The 24,465-nt window shown below is 38.0% G+C and overlaps 2 protein-coding genes across 6 annotated transcripts; both read left to right on the top strand.

The window, feature by feature from the left end:
• The first annotated feature begins 6,305 nt into the window (after positions 1-6,305).
• On the top strand, positions 6,306-8,066 carry LOC111213789. Its single transcript, XM_022715628.2, has 5 exons — positions 6,306-6,626; positions 6,736-6,797; positions 6,921-7,005; positions 7,100-7,193; positions 7,270-8,066. Exons 1-5 carry the CDS (start codon positions 6,505-6,507, stop codon positions 7,864-7,866), a joined length of 960 nt encoding a protein of 319 aa, XP_022571349.1. The 5' UTR covers positions 6,306-6,504; the 3' UTR covers positions 7,867-8,066.
• A 444-nt stretch (positions 8,067-8,510) lies between these two features.
• On the top strand, positions 8,511-12,696 carry LOC111213788. Of its 5 annotated transcripts, none has more exons than XR_007323594.1 (4): positions 8,511-8,905; positions 10,264-10,851; positions 11,008-12,187; positions 12,269-12,696. XR_007323594.1 is itself a non-coding variant. In XM_022715626.2 (4 exons), exons 3-4 carry the CDS (start codon positions 10,586-10,588, stop codon positions 11,338-11,340), a joined length of 660 nt encoding a protein of 219 aa, XP_022571347.1. In that variant the 5' UTR covers positions 8,519-8,905; positions 9,564-9,655; positions 10,264-10,585; the 3' UTR covers positions 11,341-11,411. The 5 variants fall into 5 exon arrangements, 3 of the variants coding, with proteins under 3 accessions (XP_022571347.1, XP_022571346.1, XP_022571348.1); XM_022715626.2 differs by lacking the exon at positions 12,269-12,696 and adding an exon at positions 9,564-9,655 and having other exon boundaries at positions 8,519-8,905; positions 10,264-10,665; positions 10,761-11,411; XM_022715627.2 differs by lacking the exon at positions 12,269-12,696 and having other exon boundaries at positions 8,523-8,905; positions 10,264-10,665; positions 10,761-10,851; positions 11,008-11,411.
• The last annotated feature ends 11,769 nt before the right edge of the window (positions 12,697-24,465 follow it).

Here is a 24,465-nt window from a genome sequence, read left to right on the forward strand (position 1 = left end):
CCAAAGAGATTGAGATGAGCATGGTGGTAGAGTTGAAATATTTCCTCGGGTTACAAATACAGCAGACAGAGGAAGGTGTTTTCATCTCGCAAAGTACCTATGCAAAGGCACTACGGAAGAGGTTTCAACTGGATCACTGCAAGGAGGCAAAAACTCCAATGAGCTCGACAAACAAAAGTTGCAAAGATGAGGAGGGTGAACCAGTGGACACAAAGCTGTATAGAGGGATGATCGGAAGCCTACTTTATCTGACGGCTAGTCGACCAGATCTAAGTCTAAGTGTGGGGATATGTTCTAGGTACCAAGCAAAGCCAAAGAAGTCTCATCTGGAGGCAACTAAGAGAATCATTCTATATGTCAAAGGCACAGTTAACCTTGGGATCTACTACTCAAAGATATCGAATGGAAATCTTGCTGGATATTGTGATGCTGATTGGGCTGGAAGTGTAGACGATCGAAAGAGTACCAGGGGGGCGTTTCTTTCTCGGAAACAACCTGGTTGCATGGTTGAGCAAGAAGCAGAATTATGTATCATTGTCTACCGCAGAGGCAGAATACATTGCTATGGGGAGTTGCTGCACACACCTGATGTGGATGAAGCAAATGTCTGCTGACTATGGCATGGATACTGGATCATTTCTGGTCTACTGTGACAACAAGAGTGCAATCGACATATCAAAGAATCCGGTGCAACACTCAAGGACCAAGCACATTGACATTCGACATCACTTCATCAGGGAACTAGTCGATGAACAACAGGTAGTGATTGAACACGTTGTCACAGAATTATAACTAGCTGATCTTTTCACTAAACCTTTAGATCTTAACCGTTTTGTTACTCTTCGAACTCCATTGGGGTTTGTGAGATGTAACAAGTTTGTGTAAGTGTACAGGGGATGGCAGAAGAGCTGATGCAAAGGCATCCAAAGTTCAGATTTTGTCTTACATCAGAAGCGAGTAGTGGAAAAGAGCTACCAAATATGCTGTCATGATCTCAAAAAGTACAGGTTTCGCATCGAGAGAGCAATCAAGTAACAAGGGGAAGAAGATGCCATGTGTCTCCCATCATCAAAAAGGGAGCACAAGAAAATTCTTGGAAAAGAAAAGAGAAAAAGAAAAAGAAAAAGAAAAAGACCAAAAAAAGAAAAGAAGTAACAACCCCCAGCTCTCTCATGACGAATAAAGGTTAAAAACTGAGTCAGGACATGATAAAGGCATATTTGTGCGAAAGCTAGACATGAGATAAGCATGATGATCAGATGAGGATCTAATAGAGCAGAAGGGTGCATCTGTAGCAGAAGTTATGTCAGCCTCTGGATCACTCGACGAACAGTTGCCAACGGGAAAGGTAAAACAAAAATTCTTTTATGCTCAAAATTGAAAAATTAATCTGTGTGACACGTGTTCTCTCATTGCTTGCATGTTTAATGTACTAAATGTTCTTTTGTCTAAGTGGTTGTGTCAGCAAAAGTCAATGAGTTAATATCACCAGTCTATGTCATCGAGTGTCACAGTGGAACAGTGAAGATTCAGTCCGATCAAGTCATAAGTGGGCAATACGTGTCGACATCAGAGAAAAAGGGAAGAGAGATCGTGTGAGCCTAAATGGAAGATTTCGAATTTTTAAAATTTGAAAAACTTCCATTTTGGAAAGAGTGGGAGATATGGCGAATATCTAGGAGATCATGGAGTAATGTACCAAAAAGGAAATGATTACCCCTTGATAAACCCTAGAGGCCAACTTATCTCTCTCACAACTCTCTTTCTCTCAAAACTCAAAAAACTTTCAAAAGAAAAACTCTCTCTTTATCTCTCCAGAAATCGTGTCGATAAACAAGCACCTCTGCCGCCGGTAAATCTTCAAATCCACCACCATTGAATCTCGTAGACTACTCTGATGATGAGGAGCAAACGACGCCACAACAGAGTCAGACGTCTCAACCCCTATCCGAAGATCTTCATACCGCAGCCGAACAACTGGATTCTGAGTCAGATGCTAAGTCAGAACCAGTGAGATCAACAAGGAAGAAGAAGAACGTGAAGGAGTAAACAAACCTCTGAGACGATCCACAGGGAGCTGATACAACTAAGGCCTCCAAAGAGAATCGAGGAAAAGCAATCGAAGTCTCCTCAAGTGAATCTGAGGAAGAAGATGACTCGGAGAACACTGACTCAGAAGAAGCTGAGGAAGTTGATGCTGAGAACGTGGAACCACCAGTCAGTGTTAAGGAGAAAGAGAAAAAGAGGAAAGCTCCATCATCAGCAACCCAGAGCAATCCTGTGAGAAAATCAACCAGGAAAACCTCTGCCTCAGGAATCAAATCTCAAGGGAAGGCCAAAACAACTTCAGGTGCAGAACGGCTCGCAGAGCAAAGGTATGCAAGTTTTGCCTCTAGAGAGATTATTCCAGAACGTTCTGTGGATCTGAGCTCGGAAGACACATGGGGCTATCTGAGTATAATCAAGAAAGGGAAACTGGAGAAGACTGTCACAGGCCTAGGAGGTTACATTCCTGAGATCGTGAAGGAATTCTATGCAGCCTTGCCTGGTGAGATGACCAGAGGATCAGAAGTCATAGTGACAGGACGAGGGCAGAAGTATGAATTTTATCCAGCTATGTTTGATCAATACTTCGATGTTTCACCACTTCAAGGAGAGGAGCTCGAAGTAGAGGAAACCATGGATGAAGTTAATAGTGACGAGCTCGCTGACTTCCTGACCGAGGGGACACGGGAGATGAAGAACCTCACGACAAGCTCTCTGTCTCCATGTAAAGCTGCGCTTCTAGTCCTTGCAGCATACAACTGGGTACCTTCGTCTAACAAAAATGCCGTGTCCATTGATCGTGCAAAACTTGTCTATAAGATGTTTCATGGAGTCCGTGTTGACATAGGAGTGTTGGTCTACAATCAAGTTCTTAACCTCGGAGTTATTCAAAAAGAGGGAGAAAAGAAGGACACGAGGTGGTTGATATTTCCTCGTACTATCTATGGTGTGCTTCAGATGCAGCACATGGTGCAGCGCAGACCAAAAGAGAAACTTGTGGCTGTGATTCCATATAAGAAGGACCCTTGTCTGGGAGAAGAGTATCTCAAGAATAAAAAGGAAGTACGAGAGGCTGAGAAGAAGGCTAAGAAGCAGACCAAGAAGAAAGGGAAATCTGCATCAACATCAACTGCAGCACCTACTTCTGGACCACCTCCAAGCACTCATCGATCTGAGAGGACTGATCCTTATGGGTATGTGCCACCAAGACAGTCTCCGCGGCTGCTGGAAAGTTCCAGATCATTCACCCCGGATCAGTTGCATCTCCAGGGCAACCGATAGATGCTGAAGAGGCAAAGCTGGCTTTAGATACGACCTCTGAAGCAATTCAACAACTTGCAACTGCGATGCAGACTCTGACGAGCGTTGTGGGACAGATTGCAAGCATGATGTTCCCAAGTAAGTCTTCTATATGGTTATTTATTTACTCTGATCTTTATGAATTTTAACTATGTATGCTCTCAAGCAGGGGGAAAAGAGGAGGCAAACGGTCCGCAGCAGCATGATGACCAGGGGAACTAGATTATGGGGGAGAAATTTTTAATTTTTTCTCGTTTTTTAATTATGGGGGAGTGAGAGAAAAAACAATGTTATTGGTTTTGGGTGTTTTGGTTTTATGTTTATCTCTAACTCTTGAACTCGCATGTTTTGAACCTTCATTTCAATTTTAATGCACGTATTATACAGGATATATATGTTCGAATGTGTGTGGTTGTTTGAGCGGATCTGTGCAGGTACTTGAGAGACATCCAAAGCTAAAAGGGGGAGATTGTAGATGCAAAGATCAGATGGACGTTCTGATACAGACGCAAGTACAACAGCGAAGGGAGCAGAGTCTGCAACAGAAAAGTGTACATGCGGATGAACAAGTCAAGATGAAGATTGCGACTTGAAGAATGAATTGTGGATCAAGGCTAAGTTTATACGAAGATATCTTGGGGAACAAGCTTGAAGAGATTCACCTTGGAGAAGGGAGATCTCACGATGGAAGTTTTCAAAAAGGCCTTGGAGAGGTTTTAGGGAACTTGCCTTATTTGAGTAGATAGGGAATATTGGGTAGATAGGCGTGGATAGCCGACTTGGTTGTATTGTATATATAGTCATACTCGACCTGTGGATTAGGGTCGAGAGAATTGTATTCTTAGCATAAGAGTGGAGTTCGCTAAGCTTGTAAGCGAGTAAATAACACTAAGGGCTGAGGGGTAGAGGTTCTAGAGATTTTGTATTCGATCTTAGGACGTGTGAGGCTAGGGGAGCAAGTCAAGAAGGGTCTTGATCTTGTTCGAGTTCTGTTTAAAGAGATACTTGTAAGTTTGCTTTAAAGGAATACTAGTAATAACAAATATATCTTTGTAAAGATATTCTCTGGTGTACTCTGTGCTTTACTCTGTGAGGTAGTTCTTGCATTTACAGGTGCCCTATCCTCAGAAAGAAATTACTTGGAGTTTGGTTCCCTCAATCAACCTCGACATACTCTTTCTTCATATGGATAGTGATCCGCCACATGTTGCAAACTTGTGATAAAATGCAGCTGTGGAATGCTGCAAAAAAAAAAACACGTGTGTGATGTGTCAAGCTGCTCGGGAGACAAGCCCCCCCCCCCCCCCCCCCCCCCCCCCCCATCCCTTTTTTAGCTGCCACTAGACAGCAAAAAGTATGGAAAGTAGTTAGGGGGTTCCTTTGAGAGCATTTTACTACAGTATAGAATGATATAGTCGACATCATATCAAGCACCCAGGAACTCTTCTCAACAAAGGGCTTTCTTATCCTCTATACTTGCAACTTTGATCCATAGTATATGGACGGAACGTAATGCACGCCGGCATGGTGAGCAACCACGGGATGAGAAGACTCTGATTAAACTTGTGGACAAGACTGTTCTCCTCAGATTATTATCAGTTCATGGGAAAGGAAAAACATATCTTGATGAAGGATTAATAACTTGGTTTGGGACAAAAGCTCAAGATTCTTCTTCAGCATGAAAAATAAATTTATTTCCTTGTTTCTTATTTTTGATTCATCAACAAATCATCAATATATAGATGAATTTAATGTAAAAAAAATTATTGAATAAATTTTACATTCGTTCGTAAAAAGGAAGAATCTTCAATCAATAGAGAGCCCATGGAAACTTCCAATTTCCTATTTTTGCTGGAAGGGCAAGGTGGGAAAACCCACAACCATGAGAATTCCAGTGTAGAGGAAGTGGACAGAGATGACCATGAAGGCGACTGAGAGAAAAATAGATTCACAGGAACGATCCGGTTACTACAGCTCCACGGTCATTGAAACCAAGGTATATATCATCATCTTTGTAAAAAAATTCATGGTCATGGCAATAAAATAACTGTTTTATTTGGGTTTAAGGATTATTTGAGCAATCGTAAAAACTCCCCTGTTGCACTTGGTCTGGAATTGATGTAGTCTCGCATTTGGAAATGGAAAGGAAATTTAAAGAAGACATCACCGGTCATAAGCTCCTCGGAAACATTGCATCTGAATGTATTGAAAGATATATCAGGAAAAAGAATAAAAGGAATGTGAAATTTGAATATTTCTTGAGAGGTAATTTTAATCTAAGAGGCAGAAAAAGCACTACATCACCTTGTTGCAAGAGAGTCTGATGATCCTAATGTGCATCTAATGGATTATCAAATTAAGGTGGTTTGGTCTGCAAGCAAGACTTATACAAGATAGATGGGCCAATTAGCTTATCACCAATTGATTTTAGGTTCGAAATCCATCTAGCTTAACATGGTATAAGAGTTTGTTTCAAACAATCCAACCCGATCTATTGACGATCCAGCCCAAAATCGACCCATCAATCCTTGTCCAAACATTCGGAAATTGACGCTTAAAGACACCATCATTATCTTGAGAGAGCGTATTAGAAACAAATGTCTAACATCAGAAGTTAGAAAAAATCTTATGTAATATATAATATAGATATGTCAATCAAGTTATCACCAATTGGTTTTATGTTAGAAACTTATCTTAACTCAACGACACATCTAATTAGTTGTTCAATTTGTATCTGATTTTCTTGTTTCTTTTCAATTCTAATGTGGCAGTTGAAGGTGTGAAGGATGAGTTTAAACGAATCAGATACTACTACTGTCTTGTTCAAATAGTCTAGTCTTATTTTATTTGTATCTCACAAATCGATCGGTTTATGAATCATTGGGTTTGGTTAATCTGGGTTCGATTTAAATAAATAAAAAAGGTAATGGGCTTTGATGCCTATAAAATCAAGTCACGTGTGAATTATATTAACCGGAGCCCTAGACCCGCCGCTAAATCAAAATCGAAGAGGAGAAGAAGACTTCGACAAAAATAAACCTTTCGATTGCAAAATCTGTTACTAGACGAGTTTTGGTCGTTGCCTGCTTCGTGAATAACGGTTTTATACTTTGACCGTTAAGTATCTTCCGTTACGCATCTCCCCTCTGGTGAATAAAGATGGCGACCTCGTCACCGTCACTGAGTAACAATGGTTTCTCCGCCGCCGTCACGCCTCCCAAAACTCTCCGTGGTCTCAACAAACCCAAGTGTATCCAATGCGGCAACGTCGCTCGCTCCAGGCATACTCTCTTTCTCCTCGTCTTACATCTGTCGGTTTCGATTCGTCAAAGTTCGAAACTTTCTTCTCTTTTCTTGTGATCTTGTTTAAAGATTTGAGCTTTATTGCAGATGCCCGTTTCAATCTTGTAAGGGCTGCTGTTCAAGAGCAGAAAACCCCTGCCCGATTCACGGTATGCTTCTTTTTAGCCCTGGAACAAAGAAAGAGACTGTTTTGTTTTAGAGCTAAGAAAAATTGAGATGTTATCATGGACTGTTGTTGGATTTCGGCTTATTATATATTCCTGTCGATGCAGTTCTCAAAGGAGTTGTTACCTCTGCTGAGAAGACGGCACCAAGTACTCCATCATCAGAGCAGAAAGCATCCGAGGGCACTCCCGGGTACATATATGCAAACCTCTGTGTATGTTCTTGTGGAACTGTAAGATGGTTCCTTTGTTTTGATTGTTTTTTCTTCTATTGGGAACTGCTTCAGGAGAGTTTCATCAATCCGCCAACTTTCCAGCAACTTTGCTCAGTTTAATAACCTGAATGCTGTTTCACGCCAGAGAAAGCCTTTGACCATAAAGGTACTTTCTAGTAATGAAACACTCCTACTCCTTGTTTGACTCTTGATCAGTTTTTCTTCTGTCTACATTCTCTAAGGATGCTCAAGCGTTAAACGAGTGGCGGTTTACAAAGCTAAAAGAGTACAGAAACAGAAACATTGAGGTGGAGAATGATGCTTTTGATCGGTACATGATTAATGTGAACTTACTCGAAGAAGCCTTTTCATTGGCATCTGTTCCTGAAGAAGAGGAAACAGCCGCTTCTGAGCGTAACAATGAGGAAAGAACTGTTTCGGAGCTTAAACTGAGGCTGAGATCAAACTCCGCAACAGCAGAGGGCTTCAAGATGCGGATCACAGAGACTGTCAAAGCCGGTTTGGTGAAGGTTCAGAAACCGGGTGGTAAATCAGATGACCAAGATTACATCAAAAGAAGGATCAAAAGTCGTAGGTTAGAAGAGAAAACCTCAGCTTTGAATGAAATAATCGACAAACTGAACAAAGCAAGAACCGAAGAGGATCTCAAATCTTGCGTAGAGATGCGATCAAAGCTATGTGGTAACGTTTCTTCCAGCTCAGCATCAGACAAGAACAGGATTTTCCCGCCTTCTGTCCATAAAGTTGAGATCAGCGAAGAAGCACTTCAGAAAATGGGCGAGCAGCTTCAATCTTTTGACCAAGTTGAAACTTTATGAAGTCAAGAGTATACAATAAGAACGTCCTGTCGATGATTCGATGTCTGAGTGGTTAGAGCCTTCGTTGCCATACGTATTAGAGCCTTTAATTGTATGTTGCTTCAGATTTTAAATTGCTCATTCGATTACTAATATGTTCCAAAATCATTTCGTTATGTTGAAAACTCAATTCATAAATGCATGATTTCGTAGTTTTTCCATTGAATATATATATTAGTTATTGCATCTGACTAGTAGGGCATCTTTAACAAATATTCTCAAGATAGCTGATCTACTGCGAGTGGGTTCCACTAACAAGAACTGAAGAGTTTGTATAGTAAGGAGACCACATATTCGTAAAATTTTATTGGGACCGTTATCAATTTCGATTTGGTTCTATAAAATTGGATAATAGCAAATCAATAACTAATTTACAATGTACATATAAAAACGAAGAAGATGACAAATACTAATTCTTTTTTTAAATGGATATCCATTATGATTCATTATATGCATGAATATATATAGATGGCAATTGAAACATGTAGTGGCCCAATAAAACTTTGTGTAGAGCGAGTTTCGCATCCAATATCCAGACTCATTTTTAGTGGGCTTCACGGTAAAGGACTTATGCCGGATTGGCTTTTTACGGGATGAGTCTGATTTGGCTTGCTGGACAATGACGATCTGCATACCTTTTCATTTTGACTGTTCACCGCAAAAAAAAAAAAAACAAGAGAGAGAGAGTAAAGATGACGATCTTCACCAAAGAGGCGACAAACCTCACGGACCTCCGCCGATGGCCCTTCAAGCTTTGGTGATTCTTGAGGTAATCCCTTCGTCTTCGATCTACAACATATGAGCTTCAACGACAACTTATATAAACTTTGACAATGGTTTCTTCACCGAGAAAACTCATGGAGCTCCGGCACTAACAATACAACTTCAGATCGTGATTCCGATCTTTTCTTCGCCATCGATATGTGCAAGAAAAAAGCTATGGCGTACACACAAGATCAGATTTACTCTCTCCTCCAAGAACGACAAATACAATAGAAAGGTGAGATTAGTTTTCTTCCAGTTAGTTCTTCAAAGGGTTTATCTGCAATATGTTTATATATTTTACAGAACTTTGGTATTTTATTGAAACCTAAATGGTTAGTCAATACTTACTTATGTGTTATGTTTTGATGTTTTTTGATGTTTAGTGTACAATGACTTGGTCTGTGGAGGAAAAAACAAGAGAGTGAGAGTGAAAGGACCAATAATGAATATTGTTTCCTCATGTAGTTTAGGAATAAGGATTATTAATGTCGATGTTGTTTGTGTTTACATCGGTTTACATTTGTTCTGTTCTAAAGCAAGTATGGTATTGTTCTTGTTATGTTTTTCGGCAATGTTTGCGTGAATTGATAAGATATTGCGTGAACTAAAATGGCTTGTATTCATCAAAATTATAAGAACATTGTTGTTTGTTCTCATCATGTCGGTTGTGTTTTAATGTTCTGATGACATGTGATGACTGATGAGTCGGGTTGAAACATGCATTATTATGTGTTGATGCAGTCTACTTGTTCTGTTTTGTTGTTATAATTTACTTGTTTTTCTGACTAGAACTCAAGATGCAATGTTCTGTTAAGCATGGATGATCCTGGTGTTTGTATGATGTACATTTTAGCTGATATGGTCGTAATGTTTTGTGCTTTATAAAACTCAAGATGCAATGTATTGTGCTTCATAAATCCGATCATTTAGGATGCTTGGTTTTAAATAGTGATTTCAATGACTACCATGGCGCTTGGCGAGGGAGGTACGTATGGCGATTGCTTTAGCTCATTTTAGCTCGCTTTACATGCATACAATGTGTCGACCAAGGTGTCGCCTTGTTATTGACATACAAACTAAATTAGTTTGACATAATTTTGGTACCTAAACCGACAATGGTTAAGTAAAAGAGGCAATACCGTGTAATATACTCTAAATATTCTCTAATTATACTCTAACAGAATCCTAATCCATCTAAAAACCCTAAGTTATTTTACTATATAATAGTTACACACAGCCCCAATCTTCACGCTTTCTCCTCAACTATGTTAACATCATAAGTTTTCTTTTTTTTTTACTGGTTTGTCTTGTTTTCTTTTGATAATAATTTTTTTAATTAAGAAAATATATTTTTGACATAGGTTCATAGTCATGTTAGTTTAAGTGTTTTATTTTTATCACGTACCAACCATTCATCTTTGTTTTGCTAGTTTACGTGCTAAAAAAAAGCATGTTTATTTGATCACATATCAGCTTCATAGTGTTAATGGTTTAAGTTTATAATAATGTATCATTCTCTGTTTTTTCATGTCTATCATGTATCATATTAGTTTACGTGTGTACTAACTTACCATTCTCTGTTTTTATTTGAAGTTCCATCATGTTTGAGATTGGAGGATTATCCCAAGGAGCGCAACACAAGGTGGATAATCTCATGAAAGAGCATTTCAGATTGATGAAGGAAGTATGGAACGTGTGTCTCAAACAACATCAACAAATGCAAGAGTATCTTCTGCATGAAAGAAATTAATGGAAGTGTTTCATGTCTGAAATACCACTTGGTTGGAGGTAACACAAGTGTCAAGATGTGTCCTAATTGTCAAGAGCATGTGAAGGTTGAGCTGCAAAACTATGCAATCAAAAAAGCTGAGGAAATGGCAGCTCAGAGTTTGTGTCTTGATCCTTGATAATATCGATGGTCAGGAAGATGTGGAAGTTGAGCCTAAACAGAAAGCTAGCCCTTAACAAGAGGAAGAAGAGAGGTCTATTGAACATGTATGTAATTTCGGTTCACTGTTATTGGCATGATGAATAAGGTTTGCTTGACCATTAGACTGGTATGTAACTATATGTTCTATGCTCTTGGATAGATATGTCACCTCAACTCCTCCTGGCATTATGAAAGGAAGGAAAGACATGATGCGTGTGTTTGGAGTTTGTGACAAAGAGCTAAGAGAAAAGGTTTGTGCTGGAATAGCGAGATGGTTCTATGATGCATGCATTTTGTTTAATGATGTCATCTATGACTCATTCAAAGAGATGACAGATTTGATTGGGCAGTATGGAATGAGTTTAAAGATATCTATTATGCTTGAGCTAAGAGTCTCTTTTTTTCAGAAGGAAGTGGCCAACACTCCCATTATGCTTTTTCAACGCAAAAATGAGTGGGCTGCCAAAAGGTGTTCTATAAGGTCAAATGGAGGTCGTGACTCTGTGGTCCAGAAGGACATAGTTAACTTTCTAGTTAACTCTCATAAAGACTTTGTTTTCATAAATTCTAAGGAAGTCTCAAAAGTTGTGAAAAATGCAACAATGCTGTTCAAACTGCTTGATGAGATGGTTGAAGATGTTGGTGAGAAGAATGTGGTTCAAGTGATAACAGACAATGCATCTAATTATGTGAAAACAACAATTGTCTATCTACGGGCCTCTTTGTGCAGCACATTATAAAAAAATTTGATGTAATTAAAAACAATTTGAATTGCAGGAAAATTGCTTGAGGCCAAACAGCCAAACCTTTATTGGACTCCTTGTGCATCACATTATCTTGATCTTATACTAGAAGACATTGGTAAGTTGGAGCCAGTGAAAAATGCATTAAAGAAGTGTATCTTCATGAATAGTTACATTTATTGTCGTGTGCCATTTGTGAACATGATGAGGAGATTCACCAATCAACGCAATCTCCATTGCCCAGCTGTAACAAGGTTTGCCACTTCATTCATCACCATGTCTCAGTTTCACATTAAACAGTCAAACCTGAAGAAAATGGTCACATTTGATGATTGGAACAAGACCAAATGACCAAGGGAAGAAGGGGTAAAGAAATTGAAGCAATACATTCTTCAAGAAAGCTTCTAGAGGAACATTAGCTATGCACTCAAGCTGACTGGTCCACTAGTAAAGGTTTTTATGATGGTAGATGGAGAAAAGAAACCGGCTATGGGGTACATATATGCTACTATGGACAAAGGTAGAAAGGCTATTGCAATGAGTTTCAAGATGAAGCAAGAAAAATATGAGAATGTGTTTGAGATCATTGATAAAAGGTGGAATTATCAGCTTCATCAGCCTTTTCACGCAGTTTGATACTTCCTCAATCGAGCTATCCATTACGCCAATCCAGAAGACATTTTCTGTGAGGAAGTTGAGTATGGTTTGTACAATTATATCAACAGACTGGTCCCGGATAGTGAGGTTCAAGATAAGGTGATGTTGGAGCTTGATTTGTTTAAAAAAGCAACTGGTCTCTTTGGCCATAACATGGAAATAAGACAAAGAGAAATGAAAGCGCTAGGTAAACTACATTACAATATGATTTGCTTTATTTTGTTAATGTTAATTTTAAACTAATCACTTCCAATTTGTGTTTTTACAGCTGATTGGTGGTCTACTTATAGATCTCCAGCTCTTAATTTAAGAGACTTTGCTGTGAAAGTATTTATTTTAACTTACAATGCATCCGGATGTGAAAGAAATTGAAGTGTTTTTGAGCTTGTGTGTTTGTTATATGCATTTTATTTCGTAGCCAGTCAGATTGTTTTCTAAGTTCACTAATGTTTTATTTTTCCATTTTTTATAGCTTCACACAAAGAGAAGAAACCGTCTAGCTCAACATTGCCTGAATGACAAGGTGTTTGTGAAGTACAACAGAGCCTTGAAACTTCGTATGAAGAGAAGTGATATCATGAATCATATTCTTGTAGAAGAGATTGATGAAAGTAATGAATGGTTGATGGGAAAAATGAAAGAGAACTCTCACAATAATTATCTTTGACAATAAAATAGATAGATTTTGTTCGGATATGTGGATGACAGATATCAGAATGGCTACATATCAGATACAGACTGGAAAGTTAATTATTCAAACAAAACGAGTCGGATCATGAAAAATTTCAAAACTTGGATATTTGATATGTGTCTATGCTAGTTTGTAAATTAGTCTTCAATTTTAATAATTAATTATTAAAACAACTAAAATTTTATAAATAAATAATAATACAGCCTAAAACGCAAAACAAAATATTTATAATTCATCTTAGATAATCTGATTTCATCATATGACCAAACTTTTTAACTTTAATATATATATATATACCAACTAAAAAAGTGTTGCAAGATTTTCCAATTTTATATACATAATATTTTTATTTTAAATAATATTATTGTATATTAACAGTGTTTTTAATTTTAACATATTTATATATTTTATATACAAATAATATACTTATGAATATATATATATATATATATATATATATATTAAGTGAAATATAGTTATAGGGAATAAAATGATACAAAATAGTATTAATAGAATTATGGAGTATCTAAGTTATATAATTATACCGGATAAAATAAAAATAAAATAGTATTTTGAAGATTTAATAAATTTTTAGAAAATAAAAAATTCAAAATTCCATTGTTTCAATTTTTTTATTAGAGATGCTTATAATCTCAATGAATTTCTAAAAGGTAAAATAAAAATGTATTTAAAATATGTAAAAAATAATAAAATTATATATCATTTTGAGGTAAAATCTTGTGTCATTCTAATAAAAAAATTTAACCAAAAAAATTAACGATTATTAATCTGTCTGAAAAATTCATAAATAATATTAATACTGAAACTAAGAGAATCATGATTTGCGAATATTCCATTTTCAAAGATTTTACATAAAATCTTTTGTTAGTTTTGAATAGTTTTAATATCTAAAATAAAAAATAATAATTTTGAATAGTAGTATTAAAATATATGGTTTGTAGAAAAATAAATATTTCTAAAAATAATATTTACCACTAAATAATTTTTGAATTTAAATGTCAACTAATAAATGTAATTAAATTAAAAATAAAGCAAAAAATTATAAAAGAATACATATCATCAATATAAATTCAGATATATTTTAGTAAATATATTAAATATTTTATAACATAGAAATTTTTTATAGCTACTAATTGTTCAAGTGTGCATAATAATCAGAGCGTACAATTTTGGTATCATATTACTTCTACTATTTACTAGTATTGTTCTAATATCAGTTTCTACCAGTCGATGGATATCATCAAACCACTGACTATAACAAAAAGTTTGTTTTTTTAACCCGTCCGTCTAATAGAACCGGCACTTCTTGGAAAGGATCCAAAAATTCAAGGGAAAATTACGTGTTTACCATCTTCGTACTACCACTTTTCATTTTTACCACCACTAAATGGATATTTTCAAAAATGCATTATTCATTAAGTGACAAATGACTTTTATACTCTTTTTCTTTATATATATAATAAATATATATTTAAATAAATAAAAATCCAAAAAAATAAAAAATAATTTTTTTAAATTTTTCGAAATATATTATTTCGAAATTTAAATCTTAAACCCTAAAACTCAACTCTAAAGCCTAAACCATCAATCCTAAACTTTATTTTTTTCGAAATACGAACCCTAAACCCTGAAACATGAACTCTAAACCCTAAACCCCGAAACATCAACTCTAAACTCTAAACCCTAAACCTTCAACTCTAAACCCTAAAACATCAACTCTAAACCCTAAACTTCAACTGTAAACCCTAAACCATCAACACTAAGCTCTAAACTATCAACACTAAACCTTAAACTCTAAAAGTAAACTCTAAACCCTAAACCTAAAAAATTAACCCTAAACCCTAAAAATCAACTCTAAACCCTAAACCTTCAACTCTAAACCCTAAATCCTAAACCCTAAACCCTAAACCCTAAAACTAGAGTTGATGTTTTAGGGCTTAGATTTGAAGGTTTAGGGTTTTAGGGTTTAGGGTTTACGTTTAGAGTTGATGTTTTATGGTTTATATTTGAAGGTTTAGGGTTTTAGGGTTTAGGGTTCGAATTTCAGAAAAAATATAGGGTTTAGGGTTTAGAGTTGACGTTTTAGGGTTTAGATTTGAAGGTTTAGGGTTTAAGGTTTAGAGTTGATGTTCGGGGTTTAGGGTTTAGCGTTGATGTTTCATGGTTTAGGGTTTAGAGTTGATGATCTAGAGTTTAAAGTTGATGTTTTAAATTCAGATTTAGGATTCAGGGTTTACGTTTAGGGTTTAGAGTTAATGTTTTAGGGTTTAGATTTGAAGGTTTAGGGTTTAGGTTTAGAGTTGATGCTTCGGGGTTTAGGGTTTAGAGTTGATGTTTCATAGTTTAGGGTTTAGAGTTGATGATTTAAGGTTTAGAATTGATGTTTTAGGTTTAGATTAGTTAACCATATTTTTTTTGTCAAAGTTATTCAAAAGGTTATAAATGTCTTTTACTCTTCATTAAAGATGAGGGTAAAAATAGTATTTTTGGCAATTTCTCAAAATTCAACAAGTATATTTAGAGTATTTAAAGGGGAAAATCGCATTTTAAACACTAAGAGTGCCACTTTCTAGCACTTTAAACAGTGGAGTCATTTGACTAGTACTTTAAACCTTCAAAGTGACATTTTTATCATAATAAACCTCCAAAGACGTTTTCATGTTCATAGACGACCGGTACTGTTCATTTTACAGGTCAAAATGATGATGTGTCGGGTTTTTTTTTAAATACAGAAAATACATAAAAATTCGAATGAAATTGGAAAAATTGTAAAAATTCAAAACAAAATTAAAAAAATATATAAAAATTCAAAAAACATAAAAATTAAAATAAAATATGAAAAATTCAAAAAATTCAAAAATAAGATCTAAAATTAAAATGTCAAATTTAAAAAAGAAAATAAATTCTAAAAATTCTAAAATAAGATCTAAAATTAAAACTTCAAACTTAAAAATTAAAATTGTAAATATTTAACCAAAATAATTATATTTATTTTAAAATTTCATCCAATGAAAGTGACTGTCATTTATGATGATATCAAAACTTGCCACCATCAAAAACAATATATCAAAACTTGCTACCATCAAAAACTTTTTTTTGCTAATCCGGATATCCAAACATCTTACATAGTCCGACTATCGTCTAAGTACACTTCACAGAAAGCATCTCGGAGGGCCGCCAATTTCACCCCATGTTAAATTGATTCTAATTTTGTTTTGCAAACCCTTAGGCTTTCGCTTTCTAGGTTTGTCTATTGACCAGTGTCGATCGATTATTCTGTAGGAATATCGATCGATACACTTGTTGAAACATCGACCGATTATTCGATTGGAATATCGATCGACACTCTTGGTCAAGGGTTAATGCGCGGATTGAATATGCTCACTAAGCTTCCTAGATGAGCTTTCGCCTACTCTAGAAATCTTAGCTCAGCTAGGATGGATTCAGGGTGAGATGCAAGCTATCGCTTATGTCTACAACTCCTAGGGCAAGTTCTAGGTAGCTAATCTAGAAACATGCATTAATGGCAATCTTAATGATGAATATCACAACTTAGCAATCTATAGTTGGGGCTAATCACTCATAACCTATTTAAACCCTAAATCTAACAAGTGAACTACTCAAACATGGCTAAGCAATTCATCAATAAGGTATAAAAACTGAATAGATAAATAGATGGATATCAATGGAGTTCCAATCACAAATCTCTTTGGATCTTCTCTCCAATCTACTAAAAATATTAGAAAACCTTTGCTGTAAAATCAGTAAAACAAGAAAGCACACTTCGCCTCTAACATGTTGGCAAAGCTTATATAATTAGGTTAAAACTCGTCAGGGGTAATCTTGTAAATATTTGAAGACTTGGGCTTTAAGTCGGCTGAGACCAAACGGGCTTTCTGCACGCTTCGCTGTCGAATGATGTCATGATGTGAACATCGATCGATTATTCCTCTTTAGTGTCGACCGATGGTCATCTCGGGTGCTTACTCCAAATATCTCCAAAATGTTCCAAAATCATCACTTTCCTCCAAATCACTCATGATCCTATAAATATGCTAAATAGAATCTATAATATAATAATTAGTAGTAGTTAAAACACTTATAAACCATGGGTAAAAGTGGATCAAATCCATGGTCTATCAACTCTCCCAGACTTACCTTTGTGCTTGTCCTCAAGCAAAACAAACAGGCAGTCTCTCTGAAAGAGGTTTGAAAACAGCAGAGACTCACATAATTTTAAACTTAGAATCAACACCTTAAACATTCCTAGTCTCAGAAGCACACTATATCATATCCTAGTCTAGCAACCAAGTTAATCTAGTCAACAACTTAACAAATCATGTCTGACAATCCCCTCTACCAACCTCAATTCTTACATAAATAAAGTGTAGGCGTTACCTTGGGGGTATCGATCACATGATGCAAAGATGCTCAAACAAGTATCTGGACCTGCAGGTAAACAATAGTTTATATCTTCTCTCTCTACTAATTTTCTTTCTCAGTCAAAGTCTGCTTATATTGCAAGATCATTGACCAAGATTGGACAGGCTTCTATGAATCAAGCTTTAATTGTTTTATCCACCAAATCCTGTTCACTTCTTTTTGACCTATATCCTAGGATTATTTGTGAATCAAGCCTTAATGGTTGTAGCCACCAAGTCATGTTCTAATCCTTTACCTATATAATTCTTATGAAGCAAGGCTTAATGGTTGTAGCCACCAAGTCCTGTTCGAATCCATTCCTAATAAATTTATATATATATATATATATATATTGTAATATTTTTTTTTTGCATAACTATATGTATATTTCGAAATAGAGAGAGAAAGAGTGATAAATCTACACAATGCTTTACCTTCCAAACTTGTTTGAAGAATCCGATCTCATGTATACCAAGCCCCAAGACAAGTAGAGTTGAGCTCAATTAGGTTGGAGGTCAGCTTTGGTTCCTTCAAACACTCTCAGCAAGTGTAACATAGTTGACAGGTTGATCCACTTTGGTATCTTTAGTACTATCTGCAACTAGTAAGTCTAGAATGATGTGGTTAGATAACAAGCAAAATCAATAAGTTCATCATCCACTTCTTTGACACAATAAAAACTTTTTGAAAATATTTTGGTATAAAACTCATGAATAAACTACTATCAGTAAACCTCCCCCCAGACTTAAACTACACTGTCACCAGTGTAAATTCAGTCGGAGTTATGGTGAGAACTAAATCATAAGGACTCAATGTAACAAGTTAGAACAATATATCAGACTGAAATTGATGTCGATCGATGTAAAGGTGTTGATATCGGTCGCGGTAGGTGATGTTCTGTCGATCGATGTCGGCAGTGTTTCGTCAGTCGATACTCACGGCAATCGTCTACTCGGATCTTTTTTTTATATGACCTGCAATAATGAAAAACCAACATAAATACTAGATTAATAAAAACTAATTAAATATTACCTAATATTGGGTTGCCTCGCACTCAGCGCTTTGTTATAGTCATTTAGCTTGACTTTTTGGAGGTGATTTAGCTAGTAATGTTGAAAGCTGGAACTTGCTGGGAAACAAGTCTCCATCTCTTCTATGCACTTGTTGAACCATGTACCAGTGAAGTCTCTTATTGCTTCATCTCCTCTGCGCCATTTGTCCTTTATTATTGCAGTTGTGTTCTCTATCTTCTGCAATCTATCTCTAAGACTCTCAAGGTTAAACTGATGTCTCATAAGTGTGGCGTAATTGTCAGTTGAGATCTCCTCTCCATGGTTGTGTGTATCAGACCTGTCTGATGTCACCTTTGGTACTAACCTGCCTTGGTTTTTAACTTTGTTGATCGATGTCCTTCTGTGAGTGTCGATCGATTTGTTGTTGCGTCTGTCGATCGATGCTGATGCTTCTGGTCGACGGGCAATGTATCCGTGAATCTCTACTATCTCCCTCTGTACTGCTTCTATCTGAGAAGTCAAAGAGCTCAAGGTAAGGTCCATTAGGAAATAGAAGTCATCACATCTCCTATCAAGCCTCTCTTCGGTAGTTTCCAGAGTTCTGTAGATCTCTTCTACCAACTGATCAATCTCTGCTCTGGTGTGAAAATCTGGTTGAGACTTCAACGGATGTGAGTGTGGTAGCTTGTCGTCGACCGATGCTGGTAAAAAATCGTCGATCGATGCTGGTCGATGTTTGTCGATTGAAGCTTGTCGAGAAACGTCGGCCGCATGTTGAATTTTGGCTATGTCTTGCCTCATCTCCTCCATGCATGTAGTCAACCAACTGATGATATCATTCAGTGGGTAGTAGACACCATCAAGCTTCCTCTGGAAGTCTCCTTCATTCTTCTCTTGGGCTCCACAGACCTCATATAACATCTCATTGATCTCGTCCATGGTGTAGATCTCTGGTACCAGCTTGGTCTGTGCGAATGAGCTAGCATGTTCTGAAAGACATATGTAGCTGTGCTCATCTCTCGAAGCTCTTTCCATTAGCTTTCTGATATCATCCTTGGACACATGGATGATGTGTCCATCCATATCTCTGGCGTGGCCCTGATCATCTCTGTAGATTACATATTCATCTTTTTCTTCCCAGCGGAATCTCTTAGTTCCATCACGGTCATAGGCGCGTTTTCCAAACTCAAGACGTCTGTCGACTGATGTTGGGTCGTCAACGTCGATCGACGGTCGATTATGATGTCGAATATTCTGCTTGAAACGATTGTCTACTCCACCAGGTATGTCATAGGACTCGTTTGTAACCCTCCGCTGATGTGCTGGGACGTTGCGTTGTTGCATGAAGAGATTTTCTGCTCCTGGATCACGGACTGCTGTCTCTACGGCATAGCTCTCGTGATAGCTATCATCTTCCCAACTGCCAATCGAGTAGTCTCCTTCTCGTACACGGTCGACTCCAGTGTCGATCGATGGGTAGCAAGTAATGTCGGTTAATGCTCGTTTTCGGCTTGTCTGATGAAGATGAGTGTCAATCAATGTTGAGACGTTTCTGTCGATCGATGGTGCATTATTTTTCCAAGAGGAATGATGGAGAAGTCTATCTTCCTCATCAAGAATGACTTTGTACTCTATAGCTCGTTCCTCCTCATAATCTTCATCATACTCCTTCGTATGCATGCTGTGTCTAGTGTGTGCTGCTATAGTGGAATTGTAGTAGTCATTCTCCCAATCTTCTGGACTACTGTCGACCGATTCTTCTTTGGGAATGTTGATCGATTTCTGGTGAGCATTATCGATCGATGTCACAGTGTGAGTTTCGATCGATGTCGAATATTCTGTCTCATACTCAGCTCCACAGTGGCATGCTGCGATGAGTACTAGATCATCTATGCTTCTGGAGGACGTTTGTGGCTTCTTGACAGGAATAGGGTTGTAGTGGACATGAGGATCTATGAGCGTCAGGCACAACTGGTTGGTTTGCATGTTGCACACTGCTCCTACTGTTGATAAGAATGCTCTCCCAAGTAGTAGAGAAGAGTTCCAGTTTAGCTTGATATCCAAGACATGGAAATTAACTAGAACTAGAGCATTACCAATATGCACCTCTAGGTCTCTTACAATTCCTCCTGAGCTCCTCTGAGAACAATCCACAAAAGTGAATGACTCCTTGGAAGGTTCCACCTTTAGACCCAGATGGTCTGCCATAACCCTAGGTAGGATGCTGACTGATGCTCATGTGTCGCACAGTGCATGTGGGAATTCAATACCCTTCACCGTGCATGGTATTGCAAACTTCCCAAGATCACTCTTCTTCTTCAGTGTAATCCTCTTCTTCATCTTTTCTCTAGCTTCACAGAACATTCTCCTAATGTCCTCTTCGGTCTCTCTGGTTTCTCTGAAGAACATCCACAATCTGTGGGTAAAATAGGCCTCCTCGAATGACTTTTATTAAGGAATCCTGAAGACTCTCTTTTGAAAACTTTCCATTTCCTTCTCATTAGCTCCCCTCTTAAGATGTTTCACCATTTTTTCCTTTCTTTTCCTCAGGGTTCTTCCCATAGGAACCCTATCAACTTCCATAGGATCTTCTGCATCATTTGAATGTGCACTGGTGGCCTCTGGTGGGTTATCTGAAGGTTTGGGTTGTGGCATGAGGGCATTGAGACGTGCAACGTCTATCTTTGGCATCTGCACTCGGTATGTAAGAGGTGCACGTCTTTCAATGGGCGCTGGAGAATGTCGATCGATGGCGGTCTCTTTTTGTCGATCGACGATAGTGTCTGAATGTCGATCGATTTTGACATAAACAGGGCTGGGCGGATGTGGGTGTCTTGCTGCGAACTCCTCATGAGTCAGGATCCTCACGGCATTGCAAGATGCGGTTGACTCCGTAGGTGTCATCGATTGATGCTCTGGAGAATAAGTCGCTCGGTTTTGATCAAAGTCTGTCGATCGATGTTCGATGTCCGGCATCGATCGACACCATTGCGATCCGCCGAAGCACATAGAACTTTCTACTTCGGAATCTCCTTCTTGCAACTTCTCCAGCTTCACCACTTGTCAGAAATCATCATCTATGACGGCATTCACGTGGTGCTTCGTCACATCATCCCATACCCCTCTTTTTAAGGCCTCCTGCCTCTTAACAGCTTCTCCTGTCTGAACAACCTGCATCTCCAGCTTCTTCACATGAGTGCTCAAAGTCTCAAACTTTGTGTTCAGGTTGGTGTACACAGAGTCAATCTTCCCATTGAAGTCCACCGTCATGTGTTGTTGTCCCTCAAGAACCCTATCAAGCATCTCTTCAATCTTGTTCTCTTGAGTAGGTGGTGGTGGCTTCTAGTAGTAGGAGTTTCCATAACCTTTGTTGTTGCTGCTGCAGTTGTTGCTGTAGGGTTTCTGCTGCTGTGAACTCTGGTTGAAATTACTTATTTGTCCATAGAAGTTTCCATTCTAGCTTCCAGCCTCTGAAATCCAGTTCCACTAATGAAGTTCACATCTTATTCTACCTCTGCTCTACCCTCTGTGTCTACAGCCTCTGCATCCTCAACTAAGCAGACCTGCCTATTGAGAAGCTTATGAACACTGCCCAGCTTTGCCTTCACTTCATCCATCTGATCATTCCCAAGAATGGTTGTGGATCTCTTTCTCTCAAAGTCAGTGTTCTTGGTGCTGCTGCTGGGTGTTAAGTTTTCAATAACTCTCACAGCCTCTTCTGGATTCCTGGTGTTGAAGTTCCCATTGTTGGAAGCATCAACAGCCATCTGATATTGCACCGCGATGCCTCTGTAGAAAGTACTGAGCAGCTGTACTTCATTGAATCCATGGTGTGGACCATCTCTGATAAGACTTGAATCTGATTCAGGAGCTTCTGAATGATTCTGCAGGCTCCTGAGTGAATGTGGCGATCTTACTCCTCAAGTCTTCAGCACGCGCCTCATCAAAGAAGTTGCATAGGAATCCATTCTTGATATCGCTCCAGGATGTGAGAGATTGTGGTGGTAACTGCCTAAGCCAATGCGAAGCATCTCCAGCAAGTGATTACTTGAAGAGCTTGCATAGGAGGTAGTCTTCAGAGACTCCCTCGACTTTAATAGCAGATATAAGATCCTCGAACCTCTCCAGATGATCCATAGGATGCTCGTGACATAACCCATAGTAGGGTGTCTGTCCCACGAGTGTGTAGTACTGCAGCTTCAACTCGAAATTCCCCCTCTGAATAGTTGGAGGACGAATGGTTGATCTGTTGGTGTATAACTGATCTGGACGGTTGTAATCAGCCAACGTTTTGGGTCGAGCAGCCTCATCTACAGGTAGAGTAGGGCCTGTAGTATCAGGATCAGACTCAGGGATTGCTGCCCCCTGACCATCTATCCTCTGACCTGCTGCATTACACAGATGATCTTCCTGGTCATGCAGGTATCCCTTCTCATCATGTACAAGTATCAAGGTCGCAACCATGTCTTGCGGCTCAGTATCGATCGATGTTCGGACTGAAGTATCGATCGACGTCGGATGGAAGATGTCGGTCGACGGAAGAAGAGTGTCTTCGGTTGATGGTGGTGAGTGAGTGTCGGTCGATGAGACTGGTGTCTGGGTCGACGGTGGCTGACAAAGATCGAGCGACGAACCAGTGTTGTTGTCGATCGATGAGGAACGTATTCCTTTGCGGATTGAACGTTCCAAGCTCGCAGGATCTGATGAGAATAACAGTTGAGTTTCCTTGTTGCTTCTGGTACTGTTGGGCATGTACCTGAAAAGACAAGAAAAAAAATTTGTGTCAGAAAGTTGTTTTAAGAAGAAACCTACACCTAACAAGATTAAATCTATAAGGCGGTTAAAGCTCCCCGGAAACGGCGCCAAATTTGATATCACTCAAATTACCCTAAGGAGTGAATTACTCTTTCAAATAAGAGGTTCAGTTGTAGTAATTAGGGATCGAATACACAAGGAGCTAGGGAACCTAATAAATCTAATGAGATTTGTTAAGCTAGGTTGTTTAATGTTTTAAATGTAAAGTTGCAGGTTTGTGAGCAAGTGAATGTTCGATTGATTGATTGGGGTTTTGGTACTTGAATGGAAATAGCTAGACTTAGGGTTTTTATTCAGGTATTCAGGATTATAATCTTACAGATGTCTAATAAGTTGTATGCATGATATTATAGAGCTCAATACTTAATAACAAACCCTTAGGCTTTCGCTTTATAGGTTTGCCTATTGACCAGTGTCGATCGATTATTCTATAGGAATATCGATCGATACACTTGTTGAAACGTCGACCGATTATTCGATTGGAATATCGATCGACGCTCTTGGTCAACCATTAATGCGCAGATTGAATATGCTCACTAAGCTTCCTAGATGAGCTCTCGCCTACTATAGCAATCTTAGCTCAGTTAGGATGGATTCAGGGGAAAATGCATTAATGACAATCCCAACGATGAATATCACAACTTAGCAATCTATAGTTGGGGCTAATCCCTCATAACATATTTAAACCCTAAATCTAACACGAGAACTACTCAGACATGACTAAGCAATTCATAACAGCAATAAGGTATAAAAACTGCATAGATAAATAGATAGATATCAATCGAGTTCCAATCACAAATCTCTTTGGATCTTCTCTCCAATCTACTAAGAATCCTAGAAAATCTTTGCTGTAAAATCAGTAAAACAAGAAAGCACACTTTGCCTCTAACATATTGGCAAAGCTTATATAATTAGATTAAACCTCATCAGGGGTAATCTTGTAAATAGGTGAAGACTTGGGGTCTAAGTCGACAGTGACCAAACGGGCTTTCTGCGCTTCGCTGTCGATCGATGTCACGATGTGAACATCGATCAATTATTCCTCTTCAGTGTTGACCGATGGTCGTGCTCGATGGTCATCTCGGGTGCTTACTCCAAATATCTCCAAAATGCTTCAAAACCATCACTTTCCTCCAAATTACTCTTGATCCTGTAAATATGTTAAATAGATTCTATAATATAATAATTAGTAGTTAAAACACATATAAACCATGAGTAAAAGTGGATCAAATCCATGGTCCGTCAATATATTGGCATGTGAATCATCTATTATTTTTGTCTAGATAAATAGTCATGTAATGGTATATAGTTCACTGACTCAGTTTACCAATTAAAAATAATCATTCATTTGTTTCTCTTTCTTTAACACGACAATTCATTTGTTGTGGAAGCACCGTAGCCTATTGGTTAAGGTTTAAAGGTTTCTACACCTAGGTTTGGGGTTCGAATCCCAGACTATGCAATTTATTGCAGATTACATGAAATCCAGATTTCAAGTCCCGC

This window comes from Brassica napus, chromosome C5 (genome assembly GCF_020379485.1).
Source record: "Brassica napus cultivar Da-Ae chromosome C5, Da-Ae, whole genome shotgun sequence".
NCBI lineage: Eukaryota > Viridiplantae > Streptophyta > Magnoliopsida > Brassicales > Brassicaceae > Brassica > Brassica napus.